Source organism: Pristiophorus japonicus, chromosome 20, assembly GCF_044704955.1.
Source record: "Pristiophorus japonicus isolate sPriJap1 chromosome 20, sPriJap1.hap1, whole genome shotgun sequence".
Lineage (NCBI taxonomy): Eukaryota > Metazoa > Chordata > Chondrichthyes > Pristiophoridae > Pristiophorus > Pristiophorus japonicus.
Window position 1 is genome coordinate 76,088,294 of NC_091996.1, and position 18,253 is coordinate 76,106,546.

Genomic DNA, 18,253 nt, shown 5'->3' on the forward strand with positions numbered 1-18,253 from the left:
AGTACATCCATAATCTTTCCACAACAGTTTATCTTTTTCAGGAACGTCCTCATGTGCTTTAATGGTTGGATGGTTGGCATTGGTTTTCCCGAGGCTAACTTATCCTTTGCAGGATTTTTAATTTGACTCATCATTCTGGGCACCACCATTTGTTGTCCGCGAGAGGCTTGTTTGGCCTCTCTGTCAGCACAGCGGTTTCCTATGTCAACCGGAGATTTTCCAGTAGTGTGGGCGGTACATTTGACAATGGCAATATGCTTTGGGAGCATGAGGGCCTGCTACAAGTCTGATACTAGTTGCCTATGGGATATTTCATTTCCATTTGAGGTCAAGAATTCCCTGTTTTTCCATAATTGTCCGAAATCATGGGCTACCCCAAAGGCATACCGAGAGTCAGTATAGATATTGACCTTGAGGTCTTTAGCCAAGATACAGGCTCGAGTGAGGTCGAATAGTTCAGCTTGTTGAGCGGAATAGGCGGTCTCAAAGGCGGCAGATTCCAGGTCCCGATTCTCCTGGTTTACTATGGCGTATCCCGAAATTCGTCCGCCTTCTGGGTCAATGGAAGAGCTTCCGTCAACATACATAATACAGTCGGGGTCCTCCATTGGTACATCAATTAAATCTTCCCTAACCGAGGTGGCTCTTGAATTAAAGCTAGACAGTCGTGACTTGGTTCTTCCTCATCTTGGAGTGGCTCGGTAAGAAAACTGGCCGGATTAATGGCAGTACAGTGCCGAAAGGTCAGTTTAGGATTATTTAGTAGGTAGATCTCATATCTGCTTTGTCTGGCCAAGGTAAAATGTTGAGTCTACAGTTGACTCAGGAGTGCAGCTGCGGAGTGAGAGGTATATACAACAATATCCTGCTGGAGGGTCAGGTTGGCGGCGGATTGGAGACTATTGTAGATGGCGGTTAATATTTGAGTACACACAGGGTGTCCCAAGGCAACGGGGTCTATTTTGGAAGAATAGTAGGCAACGGGCCCTATGCTTATCCCCATGTCTCTGAGTTAGGACGGCAGTAGCACAGCCCTTCAAGATGGTACAGTATAGTTGAAAGGGCCGATCATAGAGGGGTCGGCCCAAAGCCGGAGCTTGTAGCAGGGCTGTCTTTAGTTCCTTGAAGGCTTGGACGTCTTCTATTTCAAAGATGCCTTCCTTGATTGTGTACGTTGTGAGGTGCTTGGTCATCAGGGCAACATTAGGTATCCAGGATCTACAGTAATTGATCATCCCCAACCATTGCCACATTTGTTTCGCTGTGCTAGGGACTGGAAACTGACAGATGGGTTCGACCCGGCTAGTCTCCAGGGCTCGATGGGTCCCTGATAGAATAACCCCAAGAAATTTGACTTGGGGCTGGCCAATTTTGACCTTCAATGGTGAGACTATGTATCCCAGGGAGGACAAGTAATTCAGCAGCTGGTTGGAATCTTCCCGATTACTTGATTCATCCGCACTAACTACCAATAAATCGTCCACATATTGGATCAAAGTGGATCCTTTAGTCAGAGTTAGAGACTGTAGCTGTTTTTGCAGGCACCTCGAGAACAGGGTTGGGGAGTGGATGAATCCTTGGGGGAGTCTGGTCCAGGTATATTGCTGTCCTTGGTAAGTAAAGGCGAACAGGTACTGACTCGTCTGGGCCAATGGCAAGGCGAAGAAGACGTGTTGAAGGTCCACCAGTGCCTTGGCATTTGCCGGGATCAACGACAGTATCTGTGCTGGGTTGGGAACCAGGGCGTGTAGGGGCTGGACGATGGCATTAATGGCTCGAAGGTCCTGGACCAAGTGGAACTGGTTTGGTTTGCCCGGCTTAGGGACTGCCAATATCGGTGTATTACATGGGGAGTGACATTGAACCAAAATCCCCTGTTCCTCAAGGCCCTTAATCAATTTATGAATACTCGGTATTGCCTGTGGCTTCAGTGGATACTGACGAATGGAGGGCCAGTCCGCACCGTCCTGTACTAGGATCTCGATCGGGTCGATTGGAGTATAGCCCACTTGGGAGGGGTCCTCTGCCCATACATGAGGATCCACATAGTCGGGCACGTTAGCGCCGGTGTGGTGGTGCAGTGTCGTCAGGACCTTCTTGGGGTTCCTGTAAAATTGGACCGTTCGGCCATGTCCCACAATCTGCAAGTCTGGACTAGTAGGGTCAGCCTCGTCTATCGCTTGGCATACCATGATTCCTAAATCTTTGGAATGGTGGGGAGGTAATACTTCACGAGTCACGTGGTGCCACCGTCGGGGGCTGTCGCCACAGATTCCTATCCATTTCCACAAAATTCGCCTCCCCCTCCGGTCCAGTCACTGGCCCTTAAGAGGATTTCCCACTCTTCTCCAACGTGATCTTGATAAAGGTTCTGGAGATCCTGATTCTTGCCACTAGGATCATAGGCTAGGGTCACATGATAGGGCGCCTGGGGCAGATCCAAGGACTACCATTGAGGGGTCCGGGTGGTGTAACACTGCTGTTTAAAGGTTCCCTGTTTTACAATGATCCCATCATCTCCACACTCTAGATGTAACTGAAATTTGCAGAGGAGGTCCCTAGCCATCAAGTTACAGTCCAGATTGGTTGTGATAACAAATCGATGTTCCACAGATTCTTCCTTGTAAATTACTTTAACTGGTTCTGACACCGGGAATGTTGAGACTTGTCCCAGGAACCCTGACAGTCCCTGTGTCTCGGTAGAGGCAGGGAGTTTAAGCTTCGACTGCACAGAGGACATAGAGGCTCCGGTATCTATTAAGAAGGGTTGCCACTCATTTTGAATCTTTAAGGATATCATCGGTTCCTCATCCGAGGAGGGTCCTTGTACAGTCAAGCTACATGGTCAATACTGATGTTCGGGTGGCGGTTGGGTAAAGGGGTTGGTCTGGGAGATCACCGTCCTCTTCCCCCCTTGCCATCCTCCTCTTCCTCCCCTTCCTCTTCCTTGCCGACGGGAGGGACACTCCCTACTCCAATGTCCTTCTTGCCCACAATTAAAGCATCCATCTCGTCTTCCCCAGCCCTGACCTCTTCCCATACCAGGTCGGGGACAATTTGGCGGTCCGTAATTAGCAGGGCCCGGACCATTTGGGTGTTTGGTATAACCGTATCCCTGGTTATCCACCCAACCTTGCATGCAATGCTGCGGTTCCATCTGGTATCCCCTTGGGTCGGGTTTTGGTCCTTCCACCCGAGGGGGCTCGTCCTTTTTAGTTACGTATTCAGTCTTGACCCTGGTTGGGGACATATTTCCTCCTTCTCCCTTTCTTTCCTGCCAGTAATATTTCACGGCTCTCTCCATCTGGGCCCTACTATTATCTGCCCAATTCATGTTATTGGTCCGGGTGGCGTGCACGACCGAATGAGGCAAACACTGGAGTAGGATGGCGCAGAATTAAGGTGAATTATCTCCCGCCCAGAAGGCATTATCTCCCAATTGGCCTCTGTATATTTCAACGAACCTTTCCATAAATTCGTCAGCGTTTTCGTCTTGTTTGGGTTTGGTTTCTAATACATTGGCCATACTGATAGGCTTCTGAAGGGTAGTACCGAGAGCAGTTAAAAACAGCGTTTTGGCGGTTCTGGTCATTGTTGGGATGTGTGACTAGCAGGGCGGCATGGTCGGCAAACTTCAGATGGGTTAAGAACCGGGCATGCTCGATAGGACTTAAGGCCTGTTGGACCAAGGACCACAACTCCCTTGATTCCGCATTGTAGACCGCAATTGTAGTTCGGAGATAGTCTACAAACTTGACAGGTTCTCTTTTGCGATCGGGCATACTGGCTAGGATAGCCATGATTTTGTTTGGCTTCCAGGGCACAAATACCTGAATGGTAGGGTTAGCAGCAACGTTTGCAGGATTAGGATTTGGCATGGCTCGGACCGGGAGTTGTTGCCTAGGTTTCGGGGCAGAGGTGTCAGTTTCGGAGGCAGTTTCCCAATTTGAAGTATGTCCTGAGCCCGTGGAGCTAGTGCTTGTGCTGCGGCTATGAGTGCTGGGTCGTCGGCGACGGCGCCAAGGTTCTGACTTTGAGCGAGGCTTGCAAGGACGCCTGCGTCGTCTCTCTGGACTGGGAGTTTGATCGGCCGGGCCGCGATTTTCACACTCTTTGGTTCGGGACCGAGTTCTGGCCGCCACTGGATCGGTCCAGGGACCCGTTGGGACTGGTGGGGGTGGAGCTGTCGGTGGGGGGTTAGGTGGTACCTCTCCTCCCGTGGCCTGGTCGTACGGTGGGGGTTGCCGAGGAGGGGGTTGTGATAAGGGACCAGGGTGTCCGGCTACGGGAGGCACCATCGGGCACCAAGTCAGTGACCATTCTTCAATTTCGTCATCAGCCTCGGTTATTGCAAGGCCAACCATTTGACTACGTAGTCTGTCAATACCCTTCTCAGAGGTCCCAGTGGAACTCTTAGTACGTTTTTCGTGCGCGCACTCTTTCTTTAAGACATCTAGGGGTTTAACATGTCCTCCCTCCGTCAATGAGAGGCCTAATTCAGTGGCGTTTTCCTGCCAACTTGACAGAAGTGATGCATCTTTTAGTTTTTGACAATATTATCTCCATGTGGCAATTAAGCTTTTATCCCTTTTTCCTTGTCTCTTTTTCCAAATTAATTCCTGTGCTCTTTTTGCCACCTCTACACTCTTAGTGCCCCCTAGGGGCCATTGATCATCTCCTAACAATTTGTTCAAGGCTCGTGATAACTGTCTAAATTGCTCAGCCTTTTCAGGGAATTCTTAGAAACATAGAAAATAGGTGCAGGAGTAGGCCATTCGGCCCTTCTAGCCTGCACCGCCATTCAATGAGTTCATGGCTGAACATGCAACTTCACGAACCCATTCCTGCTTTCTCACCATACCCCTTGATTCCCCTAGTAGTAAGGACTTCATCTAACTCCTTTTTGAATATATTTAGTGAATTGGCCTCAACAACTTTCTGTGGTAGAGAATTCCACAGGTTCACCACTCTCTGGGTGAAGAAATTCCTCCTCATCTCGGTCCTAAATGGCTTCCCCCTTATCCTTAGACTGTGTCCCCTGGTTCTGGACTTCCCCAACATTGGGAACATTCTTCCTGCATCTAACCTGTCTAACCCCGTCAGAATTTTAAACGTTTCTATGAGGTCCCCTCTCATTCTTCTGAACTCCAGTGAATACAAGCCCAGTTGATCCAGTCTTTCTTGATAGGTCAGTCCCGCCATCCCGGAATCAGTTTGGTGAACCTTCGCTGCACTCCCTCAATAGCAAGAATGTCCTTCCTCAGGTTAGGAGACCAAAACTGTACACAATACTCAAGGTGTGGCCTCACCAAGGCCCTGTACAATTGTAGCAACACCTCCCTGCCCCTGTACTCAAATCCCCTCGCTATGAAGGCCAACATGCCATTTGCTTTCTTAACTGCCTGCTGTACCTGCATGCCAACCTTCAATGACTGATGTACCATGACACCCAGGTCTCTTTGCACCTCCCCTTTTCCTAATCTATCACCATTCAGATAATAGTCTGTCTCTCTGTTTTTACCACCAAAGTGGATAACCTCACATTTATCCACATTATACTTCATCTGCCATGCATTTGCCCACTCATCTAACCTATCCAAGTCGCTCTGCAGCCTCATAGCATCCTCCTCGCAGCTTACACTGCCACCCAACTTAATGTCATCCGCAAATTTGGAGATACTACATTTAATCCCCTCGTCTAAATCATTAATGTACAGTGTAAACAGCTGGGGCCCCAGCACAGAACCTTGCGGTACCCCACTAGTCACTGCCTGCCATTCTGAAAAGTCCCCATTTACTCCTACTCTTTGCTTCCTGTCTGACAACCAGTTCTCAATCCATGTCAGCACACTACCCCCAATCCCATGTGCTTTAACTTTGCACATTAATCTCTTGTGTGGGAACTTGTCGAAAGCCTTCTGAAAGTCCAAATATACCACATCAACTGGTTCTCCCTTGTCCACTCTACTGGAAACATCCTCAAAAAATTCCAGAAGATTTGTCAAGCATGATTTCCCTTTCACAAATCCATGCTGACTTGGACCTATCATATTACCTTTTTCCAAATGCACTGCTATGACATCCTTAATAATTGATTCCATCATTTTACCCACTACCGATGTCAGGCTGACCGGTCTATAATTCCCTGTTTTCTCTCTCCCTCCTTTTTTAAAAAGTGGGGTTACATTGGCTACCCTCCACTCCATAGGAACTGATCCAGAGTCAATGGAATGTTGGAAAATGACGGTCAATGCATCCACTGTTTCCAAGGCCACCTCCTTAAGTACTCTGGGATGCAGTCCATCAGGCCCTGGAGATTTATCGGCCTTCAATCCCATCAATTTCCCCAACACAATTTCCCGACTAATAAGGATTTCCCTCAGCTCCTCCTCCTTACTAGACCCTCCGACCCCTTTTATATCCGGAAGGTTGTTTGTGTCCTCCTCAGTGAATACCGAACCAAAGTACTTGTTCAATTGGTCCGCCATTTCTTTGTTCCCCGTTATGACTTCCCCTGATTCTGACTGCAGGGGACCTACGTTTGTCTTTACTAACCTTTTTCTCTTTACATATCTACAGAAACTTTTGCAATCAGTCTTAATGTTCCCTGCAAGCTTCTTCTCGTACTCCATTTTCCCTGCCCTAATCAAACCCTTTGTCCTCCTCTGCTGAGTTCTAAATTTCTCCCAGTCCCCGGGTTCGCTGCTATTTCTGGCCAATTTGTATGCCACTTCCTTGGCTTTAATGCTATCCCTGATTTCCCTTGATAGCCACGGTTGAGCCACCTTCCCTTTTTTATTTTTACGCCAGACAGGAATGTACAATTGTTGTAGTTCATCCATGCGGTCTCTAAATGTCTGCCATTGCCCATCCACAGTCAACCCCTTTAGTATCATTCACCAATCTATCCTAGCCAATTCACGCCTCATACCTTCAAAGTTACCCTTCTTTAAGTTCTGGACCATGGTCTCTGAATTAACTGTTTCATTCTCCATCCTAATGCAGAATTCCACCATATTATGGTCACTCTTCCCCAAGGGGCCTCGCACAACGAGATTGCTAATTAATCCTCTCTCATTACACAACACCCAGTCTAAGATGGCCTCCCCCCTAGTTGGTTCCTCGACATATTGGTCTAAAAAACGCATAACTTCTGTAGTGGGCTGCTCGCATCCGTAGTTTTATCTAAATGATTGCCCATTCCCACGTCGCCCCGCGGTAAAGAAATATTTTATCCTTACACAATTCCTTTTATCCTTACACAATTCCTTGCGTTGCCCCGCGATAAAAGAATACTTTATCTTACCCAGAGCCTAGGTGGACCAAGTGATATACAAGGTCGATGCCGTACCTGGCGTAAATACAATTTAGTTTTACACAATTTCCCTTTCCCTCCGCGTCGCCCCGCCATAGTCTATTTAAGTCCAATCAGCGCCTAGACAGGCCAAGTGAAATACAAGGTCGACATCGTACCTGACTTGGACACTTATTTCCTAAGTTAAAAGGTATTTGCCAGATTGACCTGGATCTCGTTCGGACGCTACTTGAGAACCAGCGAGTGGCAAAACTTTCTTCAGACTTTTGGGACTGGAGGAAACCGAGGTGGTATTTAAAAGGTACTCACTCCGGTGGCCATTTTCCTCCCGTCTTGTCCGAGGCTAGTTCGGCTCTTAATTCGCAAGTCCCTGGCGGTCGTCCGTTGAGATCCCACGTCTGACACCAAATGTTAATACGGATTATTTTTCCCTCAATCTGTTTCAGCGAATACACTAACACGAACACCTTGTTGCCTTTTCTGTAAAAGACCTTTATTGAAGATTCTCCGGCCGGGACTTGTCAAGACAAAGGAACACTCTCAATCAGAGCTTGTTCACCTCCCTCTGGACAAGACCCTTTACAGCGCGAAAACACAGCAGTTATACATTTTCAAAACATAACACATTTGATTAGCACTTGGTCTATCCACTCCCTTTCTGCCTCCCCCCACCCCCCCCCCCCGAGTATGTCCAATGGCAGGTGAGGAAGTCTCCTAATTAGGGCTGGCCCCAAGGTCAGCTTGTTTATAGCTTTGTTACATTATCCTTCCTTATCAGTAAAAACCATTACGTTACCCTTTCCGATCCGTGATTGCTTTTTTTCGCATGACCCGCGTTTAACCTCAACTCTCAGTAACCCTTTTTTTTTCTGTCGATTCTGCAATTGTCTGCATCTTGACATTTCTTTAGCTATTTTCCCATGATTCCCTATCTCCATCCCTCTGCCACATTCACAATCCATCTGTACACATTCTCAGGCGGTGCAGGCTTGAAGGGCCGAAATGCCTACTCCTGCACCTATTTTCTATGTTTCTATGTTTCTATCCAATACTCACCTGTCACATCATGTCAGAGAATGAGAGAGGCAGTATCTATCCAACATTCACCTGTCACATAGTGTCAGAGAATGGGAGAGGCAGTATCTATCCAACACTCACCTGTCACATAGTGTCAGAGAATGACAGAGGCAGTATCTATCCTGCACTCACCTGTCGCATTGTATCAGTGAATGACAGAGGCAGTATCTAACCTGCACTCACCTGTTACATAGTGTCAGAGAATGGAAGAGGCAGTATCTATCCAACACTCACCTGTCACATAGTATCAAAGAATGACAAGAGGCAGTATCTATCCAACACTCACCTGTCACATAGTGTCAGAGAATGAGAGAGGCAGTATCTATCCAACACTCACCTGTCACATAGTGTCAGAGAATGACAGAGGCAGTATCTATCCTGCACTCACCTGTCGCATTGTATCAGTGAATGACAGAGGCAGCATCTAACCTGCACTCACCTGTTACATAGTGTCAGAGAATGGGAGAGACAGTATCTATCCAACACTCACCTGTCACATAGTATCAAAGAATGACAAGAGGCAGTATCTATCCAACTTCTATTATTAAGGACGCAGTAGCGGGACATTTGGAGTAGCACAATTCAATCAAGGAAAGTCAGCATGGTTTTTTGAAAGGGAAATTAGGTTTAACAAATTTTGTGGAGTTCTTTGAGGATGTAACGAGCAGGTTGGATAAGGGAGAACCAGTGGATGTGGTATATTTGGATTATTTCCAGAAGGCATTCATAAGGTGCCACATAAAAGATTACTGCACAAGATAAAAGTTCACAGGGTTGGGGATAATATATAGCATGGATAGAGGATTGGCTAACTAACAGAAAACAGACAGTCGGGATAAATGGGTCATTTTCCGGTTTGCAAACAGTGACTAGTGGAGTGCCGCAGGAATCGGTGTTCGGTCTTCAACTATTTACAATCTATATTAATGACTTGGATGAAGGGACCGAGTGTAATGTAGCCAAGTTTGTTGATGATACAAAGATGGGTGGGAAAGCAAAATGGGTGGGACACAAAAAAATCTGCAAATGGTCAGAGTCAGGCTAAGTGAGTGAGCAAAAATTTGGCAGATGGAGTGTGGGAAAATGTGAGGTTATCCACTTTGGCAGAAGTAATAGAAAGCAAGTTATAATTTAAATGGAGAAAATTTGTAAAGTGCTGCAGTACAGATGGATCTGGGGATCCTTGTGCATGAAACACAAAAAGCTACTATGCAGGTACAGCAAGTAATCAGGAAGGCAAATGGAATGTTGGCCTTTATTGCAAAGGGGGATAGAGTGTAAAAGCAGAGAAGTCCTGCCACAACTTTGCAGGGTATTGGTGAGGCCACACCTGGAGTACTGCGTACAGTTTTGGTTTCCGTATTTGAGGAAGGATATACTTGCAATGGAGGCTGTTGAGAGAAGGTTCACTAGGTTGATTCCGGAGATGAGGGGGTTAACTTATGAGGATAGGTTGAGTAGATTGGGCCTATACACAATGGAGAAGAATGAGAGGTGATCTTTTTGAAACTTATAAGATTATGAGGGAGCTCGACAAGGTGGATGCAGAGAAGATATTTCCACTCATCGGTGAAACTAAAACTAGGGGACATAGTCTTAGAATATGGGCCGCCCATTAAAAACTGAGATGTGGAGACATTTCTTCTCTCAGGGGGTTGTAAATCTATGGAATTCTCTGCCCCAGAGAACTGTGGAGGCTGGGTCATTCAATACATTTTAAGGCAGAGATTTTTGAGTGATAACGGAATAAAGAGTTATGGGAAGCGGGCAGGGAAGTGGAGCTGAGCCCATGAAGAGATCAGCCATGAAGTTATTGAATCGCAGAGCAGGCTCGAGGGGTCAAATGACCTACTCCTATTTCTTATCTTATGTTAACTGAACCCAGCCAGAGTCAGCACCCTCTGGGATTGAGCGAGAGGGAGGGAAGTCAGTGAGTGTAGAACTGAACCCAGCCAGAGTCAATACCTTCAGGGAAGGGGAACCAGTGAGTGTAGAACTGAACCCAGCCAGAGTCAATACCTTCAGGGGAGGGGAACTAGTGAGTGTAGAACTGAACCCAGCCAGAGTCAGCACCTTCAAGGGAGGGGAACCAGTGAGTGTAGAACTGAACCCAGCCCGAGTCAGCACCTTCAGGGGAGGGGAACCAGTGCGTGTAGAACTGAACCCAGCCAGAGTTGGTGATGATAATTGGGAGCGGAGGACAAGCTGCCTTCAGACGTGCGATGTGTTTGAATCTCAGGACAGGGACGGGGAAGAGTGTATGGGTCGGGGATTTACAGTTTTGGAGGAACAAGAGAGGAAAGAATGTTCCATACAATCTCAATTTGTCGGTTGTGAATTACTGTCCTTTACTTGCAGTAATGATTTTTGTAAACTCCTTTTCCAGGCTATTCGAAGGGCAGGATTTGCAGACGGGAAACTCAATCCAAACATCACGTAAAGATCTGACGGAATCATTCGATTCATCAGGACCTGAATATCATCGGCCTTTGAATGTGGAAGGAGAAATGTTTGTCTATTCTGTCTGTGGGAACAGATTTCAAACATCAGTGTGACTGGAAAAGCACCGAGACACACACCTGAGTGAGTGTTCCAGTGCACTGCCTGTGGAAAGAGCTTGAATCAGTTACACAGCCTGAAAAAGTATCACAGTATTGACAGCGGGGAGAAACCGTACACGTGTTGTGGGTGTGGACGAGGCTTCAACTGATCGTCCAACCTGGAGAAACACAAGGACACCCACACCATGGAGAAACCGTGGGAATGTGGGGAATGTGGGAGGGGATTCAATTACCCGTCTGAGCTGGAAATTCATCGACGCAGTCATACTGGGGAGAGGCCGTTCACCTGCCCCGTGTGTGGGAAGGGATTCACTGGGTTATTCAACCTGCTGACACACCAGCGAGTTCACACTGGGGAGAGGCCGTTCACCTGCTCTCAGTGTGGGAAGGGATTCACTCAGTCATCCAGCCTGCTGACACACCAGCGAGTTCACACTGGGGAGAGGCCGTTCACCTGCTCTGAGTGTGGGAAGGGATTCACTCAGTTATCCACCCTGCTGACACACCAGCGAGTTCACACTGGGGAGAGGCCGTTCACCTGCTCTACATGTGGGAAGGGATTCACTCTGTCATCCTGCCTGCTGCAACACCAGCGAGTTCACACTGGGGAGAGGCCATTCACCTGCTCTGAGTGTGGGAAGGGATTCACTCGGTCATCCCACCTGCTGCAACACCAGCGAGTTCACACTGGGGAGTTGCTGTTCACCTGCTCCGAGTGTGGGAAGGGATTCACTCGGTCATCCGACCTGCTGAAACACCAGCAAGTTCACACTGGGGAGAGGCCATTCACCTGCTCTACGTGTGGGAAGGTATTCACTCGGTCATCCAACCTGCTGACACACCAGCGAGTTCACACTGGGGAGAGGCCATTCACCTGCTCTACGTGTGGGAAGCGATTCACTCTGTCATCCAACCTGCTGAAACACCAGCGAGTTCACACTGGGGAGAGGCCGTTCACCTGCTCTGAGTGTGGGAAGAGATTCACTCTGTCATCCAACCTGCTGACACACCAGCGAGTTCACACTGGGGAGAAGCCATTCACCTGCTCTGAATGTGGGAAGGGATTCACTCAGTTAAGCACCCTGCTGGAACACCAGCGAATTCACACTGGGGAGAGGCCATTCACCTGCTCTCAGTGTGGGAAGGGATTCACTCGGTCATCCCACCTGCTGACACACCAGCGAGTTCACACTGGGGAGAGGCCATTCACCTGCTCTCAGTGTGGGAAGGGATTCACTCAGTCATCCACCCTGCTGACACACCAGCGAGTTCACACTGGGGAGAGGCCATTCACCTGCTCTCAGTGTGGGAAGGGATTCACTGTATCATCCCACCTGCTGACACACCAGCGAGTTCACACTGGGGAGAGGCCATTCACCTGCTCTCAGTGTGGGAAGGGATTCACTCAGTCATCCAGCCTGCTGAGACACCAGCGAGTTCACAAGTGACTGCAGGGGTTGGTTTCTGCTGTTGTCCCAGACTGAATCGTGTCCATTCTGACAGTTGGGCTTTCTTTCTGCTGATATTGTTTCCCCCTATAATTCGGCTGGAGTTTAATATTCTGGATATTTGATCAATTAATCAACGGGAAAATGCTCAGATTAAAAAATAACACTGATTGTGTTTGCATCCATTACTTCACCCTTTAAAAAAACATAAGAAATAGGAGCAGGAGTAGGCCATTGGACTCGCGAACCTGCTCTGCCATTTAATAAGATCATGGCTGATCTGATCTTGGGCACAGATCAGATCAGCCATGATCAGACACTTTCCTGCCTGCTCACCATAACCCTTCACTCCGTTATCGCTCAAAAATCTGGCCAACTCCACCTGAAATATATTCAATGACCCAGCCTCCACAGCTCTCTGGGGTAGAGAATTCCAGATTTACGACTCTCTGAGAGTAGCAATTTCTCCTCATCTCACTTCTAAATCCCATATTCTTAAACTATGCCCCCTAGTTCTAGATTCCCCCACGAGTGGAAATATCCTCTCTGCATCTACCTTGTCGAGTCCCCTCAGTTACATATGTTTCAATTAAATCACCTCTCATTCTTCTAAACTCCAATGAGTATAGGACCAACCTGCTCAACCTATCCCCATATGTCAACCCCTTCATCTCAGGAATCAAACTAGTGAAGCTTCTCTGAACTGTCTCCAATGCAAGTATATCCCTCCTTAAATAAGGAGACCAAAACTGTACGCAGTACTCTAAGTGTAGTCTCACAAATACCCTGTACAGTTGTAGTAGGACTTCCCTGCTTTTATACACGATCGCCCTTGCAATAAAGTCCAACATTTCTATTGGCTTTATAATTACTTGCTGTAACTGCACGCTAACTTTTGGTGTTTCACATACAAGGGCAATCAGGTCCCTCTGTACTGCAGCATTTTGTAATAGCTCTCCATTTAAATAATAAATTGTATTTTAATTTTTCCTGCCAATGTGGGTAACCTCAAACTTTCCTACATTATACTCAATCTGCCAAATATTAGCCCACTCACTTAGCCTATCTGTTGTATATCTGTAATGCATGCACTCCCATGTTCTGCCACAGGGAGCTTACCCCCTGAAGTCCCAAGGGATCCCAGCATCCCTTGGGAGCACTGTACATAAGCCGGCCCGTAAGACCTCTTCCTCACTCTGGAATGTCTTATTAAAGACTGAGGTCACTGTTAATTTAACCTCCCTGTGTGCAGCCTCATCTGTGTTAGGAACACAATAACTGGCGACGAGAATACGAATCCAACGCAAAGTTGCAGCAAACTGTGAGCATCCTGGAGAAATTCTCGGAGGGTGAGGACTGGGAAGCCTATGTCGAACGGCTAGACCAGTACTTTGTAGCCAACGAGCTGGACGGAGAAGGAAGCGTTGCAAAAAGGAGAGCGGTTCTCCTCACAGTCTGCGGGCCACTGGCCTACAGCCTCATGAAGAATCTTCTGGCTCTGGTGAAACCCACAGATAAGTCGTATGAGGAGCTGTGTACACTGGTTCGGGAGCATCTTAACTCGAGGGAGACCATGCTGATGGCGAGGTATAGGTTCACTACGTGCCAGCGATCTGAAGGTCAGGAAGTGGCAAGCTACGTTGCCGAGCTAAGGCGACTTGCAGGACAATGTGAGTTTGGTGGCTACCTGGAGCAAGTGCTGAGAGACACTTTTGTACTGTGCATTGGCCACGAGACCATCCTACGAAAACTTTTGATTGTAGAGACACCGATCCTCAGTAAGGCCATTGCGATAGCACAGGCATTTATGTCCACAAGTGAGAACACCAAACAAATCTCTGCTAGCAATGTTCATAAATTAACTGGAACTGTGTTTGCGAGCAGAAATGTACAGGGCAGAACCCACGAGTCTGTAACTGCCAGCAGGCCTCAGGTGACCCAGATGATTCAGAGTCCCCAACAAAGGATGAATGCAAGGCTTCAAAGGGTATGTTTGCAATAGCTGTGGAACAGTGGGGCACCTCCAATGAGCTGCAAGCTCTGCAAAACCTGCTAACCACCACATGATAGAGGAAGATCGGTCTTTGGTGGATCAAAGCAATTTCGAGCCTCAGAGAGAGGAGGCTGTTGCTGAAGTACACGGGGTGCACACATTTTTGACGAAATCTCCACCTATAATGCTAAACGTAAAATTGAATGGCTTACCCGTAGCCATGGAACTGGACACTGGCGCCAGCCAATCCATCATGAGTAAAAAGATGTTTGAGAGACTGTGGTACAACAAGACATTCAGACCAGCCCTGAGCCCCATCCACACAAAACTGAGAACGTACACCAAAGAGCTTATCACTGTCCTGGGCAGCGCCGTGGTCAAGGTCACCGACGAGGGCACGGTGCACGAACTACCACTCTGGATTGTCCCGGGCAATGGCCCCACACTGCTTGGAAGGAGATGACTGGGCAAAATCCACTGGAACTGGGATGACATCCGAGCGCTATCACATGCCGATGAGGCCTCAGGTACTTAACAAATTTCCTTCCCTTTTTGAGGGAGGCATTGCAAACTTTTCCGGGGCGAAGGTACGGATCCACTTGGCCCCAGAGGCATGACCCATTCACCACAAGGTGCGAGCGGTATCTCACTTGATGAGGGAGAAAGTGGAAATGGAGCTGGACAGGCTGCAATGCGAGGGCATCATCTCCCCAATGGAATTCAGCGAGTGGACCAGCCCGATTGTTCCAGTACTCAAAAGTGATGGCATGGTCAGGATTTGCGGCGATTATAAAGTAACTATTAATCGTTTCTCACTACAGGACCATTTCCCACTACCTAAGGCATAACGATCTATTTGCGACGCTGGAGGGGCCAAGATGTTCACCAAGCTCGACCTGACTTTGACCTACATGACGCAGGAGCTGGAGCAGTCTTCGAAAGGCCTCACCTGCATCAACACGCACAAAGGACTGTTCATCTAAAACAGATGCTCGTTTGGAATTCGGTCGGTTGCAGCGATCTTCCAGAAAAACATGGAGAGCCTACTGAAGTCGGTACCACACTCAGTGGTCTTTCAGCACAACATATTGGTCACGGGTTGGGACACCGCCGAGCACCTACAAAACCTGGAAGAGGTCCTCCAGTGACTGGATCACGTAGGGCTGCGGCTGAAGAGGTCGAAATGCGTCTTCATGGCAACAGAAGTGGAGTTTTTGGGGAGAAAGATCGCGGCGGACGGCATTCAGCCCACAGACGCCAAGACAGAGGCTATCAGGAACGCGCCCAGGCCACAGAACATCATGGAGCTGCGGTCGTTCCTGGGACTCAACTATTTTGGTAACTTTCTACCGGGGTTAAGCACCCTCTTAGAGCCCCTGCATGTGTGATTGCGTAAAGGTGAAAATTGGATATGGGGAAAAAAAACAAGTAATTGCTTTTGAGAAAGCCAGAAACATTTTATGCTCCAACAAGCTGCTTGTATTGTATAACCCGTGTAAAAGACTTGTGCTAGCATGTGATGCGTCATCATATGGAATCGGGTGTGTATTACAACAAGCTAATGTTGCGGGGAAGTTGCAACCTGTCGCCTATGCCTCCAGGAGCTTGTCTAAGGCCGAGAGGGCCTACAGTATGATTGAGAAAGAGGCATTAGCATGTTTGTTCGGGGTAAATAAAATGCATCATTAGTTGTTTGGCCTCAAATTTGTGCTGGAAACCAATCACAAGCCCCTCATATCCCTGTTCGCTGAAAACAAGGGGATAAACACTAATGCGTAAGCCCGCATGCAAAGGTGGGCACTCGCGCTATCTGTGTATAACTATACCATCCACCACAGGTCAGGTACCGAGAACTGTGCAGATGCTTTCAGTTGGCTACAATTGCCCACCATGGGGGTGGAAATAGCGCAGCCTGCAAACTTGTTGATGGTGGTGCAGCCCGCAGACTTGTTGATGGTCATGGAAGCGTTTGAAAATGATAAATCACCTGTCACGGCCCGCCAGATTAGGACTTGGACCAGCCGAGATCCTCTGCTGTCCCTAGTAAAAAACTGTATACTACATGGGAGCTGGGCCAGCATCCCCGTTGAAATGCAGGAGCTAATCAAGCCATTCCAGTGGTGAAAGGACGAACTGTCCATTCAGGCAGACTGCCTGTTGTGGGGTAACCACGTAGTGCTACCAAAAAAGGGCAGGGAGAGATTCATCTCGGATCTCCACAGCATACACCCGGGTATAGTAATGATGAAAGCGATAGCCAGATCCCACGTGTGGTGGCCCGGTAGCAACTCCGATTTAGAGTCCTGTGTACTGCAATGCAGCGTGTGTGCTCAGTTGAGGCACCACTAAGTTTGTAGTGCTGGCCCTCCACACCATGGTCAAGGATCCATGTCGACTATGCAGGCCCGTTTCTCGATAAAATGTTCCTGGTGGTGGTGGATGCTTTTTCAAAATGGATTGAATGTGAAATAATGTCAGGAAGCACCACCACCGCCACTATTGAAAGCCTGAGGGCCATGTTTGCCACCCACGGCCTGCCTGACACACTGGTCAGCCACGACGGACCATGTTTCACCAGTGCCAAATTTAACGAATTCATGACCCGCAATGGGATCAAACATGTCACCTCATCCCCGTTTAAACCAGCCTCCAATGGGCAGGCAGAGCGGGTAGTACAAACCATCAAAGTGAGCCTTAAACAAGTCACAGATGGCTCACTCCAAACCCGCCTGTCCCAAGTACTGCTCAGCTACCGCACGGGACCCCACTCGCTCACAGGAATGCCCCCGGCTGAGCTACTCATGAAAAGGACACTAAAAACCAGACTCTCGCTGATTCACCCCAACCTGCATGATCAGGTAGAGAGCAGGCGGAAGCAACAAAATGTAAACGATGGTCGCGCCACTGTGTCACGGGAAATTGATCTGAATGACCCTGTGTATGTGCCAAACTATTGACATTGTCCCAAGTGGATCGCGGCACAGTGATAGCTAAAGAAGGGAGCAGTTGCTTGTAGTCAAACTAGACAATGGACAAATTTGCAGAAAGCACCTGGACCAAACGAGGCTGCGGTTCACAGACTGCCCTGAACAACCCACAGCAGACACCACATTTTTTGAGCCCACAACACACACCCAAAGGGTCAACGACACCACCCCGGACCAGGAAATCGAACCCATCACGCCCAACAGCCCATCAAAGCCAGGCTCACCAAGCAGCCCTAAAGGGCCAACAACACGCAAGCCCAGTGAGGGCACAGCCAACACACCAGAACAGACATTCATACCGAGGCGGTCCACTAGGGAAACAAAGGCTCCTGACCGCCTCACCTTGTAAATAGTTTTCACTTTGACTTTGGGGGGGAGTGATGTTGTGTATCTGTAAAGCATGCACTCCCATGTTCCGCCACCAGGGAGTGCATCCCTTGAAGTCCCAAGGGATCTCAGCATCCCTTGGGAGCACTGTATATAAGCCGGTCCCTAAGGCCTGTTCCACACTCTGGAGTGTCTTAATAAAGACTGAGGTCACTGTTACTTTAACCTCCCTCTTTGCAGTCTCATCTGTGTTAGTAACACAATAGAAAGCATATGCCTTACACAAAACATCAGTAAGACAAAGGTCCTCCAGCAGCCTGTCCTCACCGCACACACTGTCCCCCCGCCCCCCCCCCCCCCCCCAAGTCATCAAGATCCACAGCGCGGTCCTGGACAGCATGGACCAATGCCAGGGGGCACTCGGACTCTGTGTTTGTACATTATTTTTTTTATATCACCGCCCGCACTTCTCTCCACTATTTATATATAAAAAACCCTCATAACACTCACTTTCCACCCGTGATGGGGCTCTCAGGCGGTGTGTG

The 18,253-nt window shown here is 48.3% G+C and overlaps 1 protein-coding gene across 3 annotated transcripts in view; it reads left to right on the forward strand.

Annotated features, from left to right (window-relative positions):
- LOC139232584 (zinc finger protein 229-like) overlaps positions 1–17,944 on the forward strand; it is a 146,630-nt gene extending 128,686 nt beyond the window's left edge. For all 3 annotated transcript variants that reach the window (XM_070863007.1, XM_070863009.1, XM_070863008.1), the window contains exon 2: positions 10,779–17,944. In XM_070863007.1, coding sequence (XP_070719108.1) covers positions 11,139–12,401 — 1,263 coding nt within the window. In that variant the 5' untranslated portion in view covers positions 10,779–11,138 and the 3' untranslated portion in view covers positions 12,402–17,944. The remainder of the gene's footprint in view (positions 1–10,778) is intronic.
- The last annotated feature ends 309 nt before the right edge of the window (positions 17,945–18,253 follow it).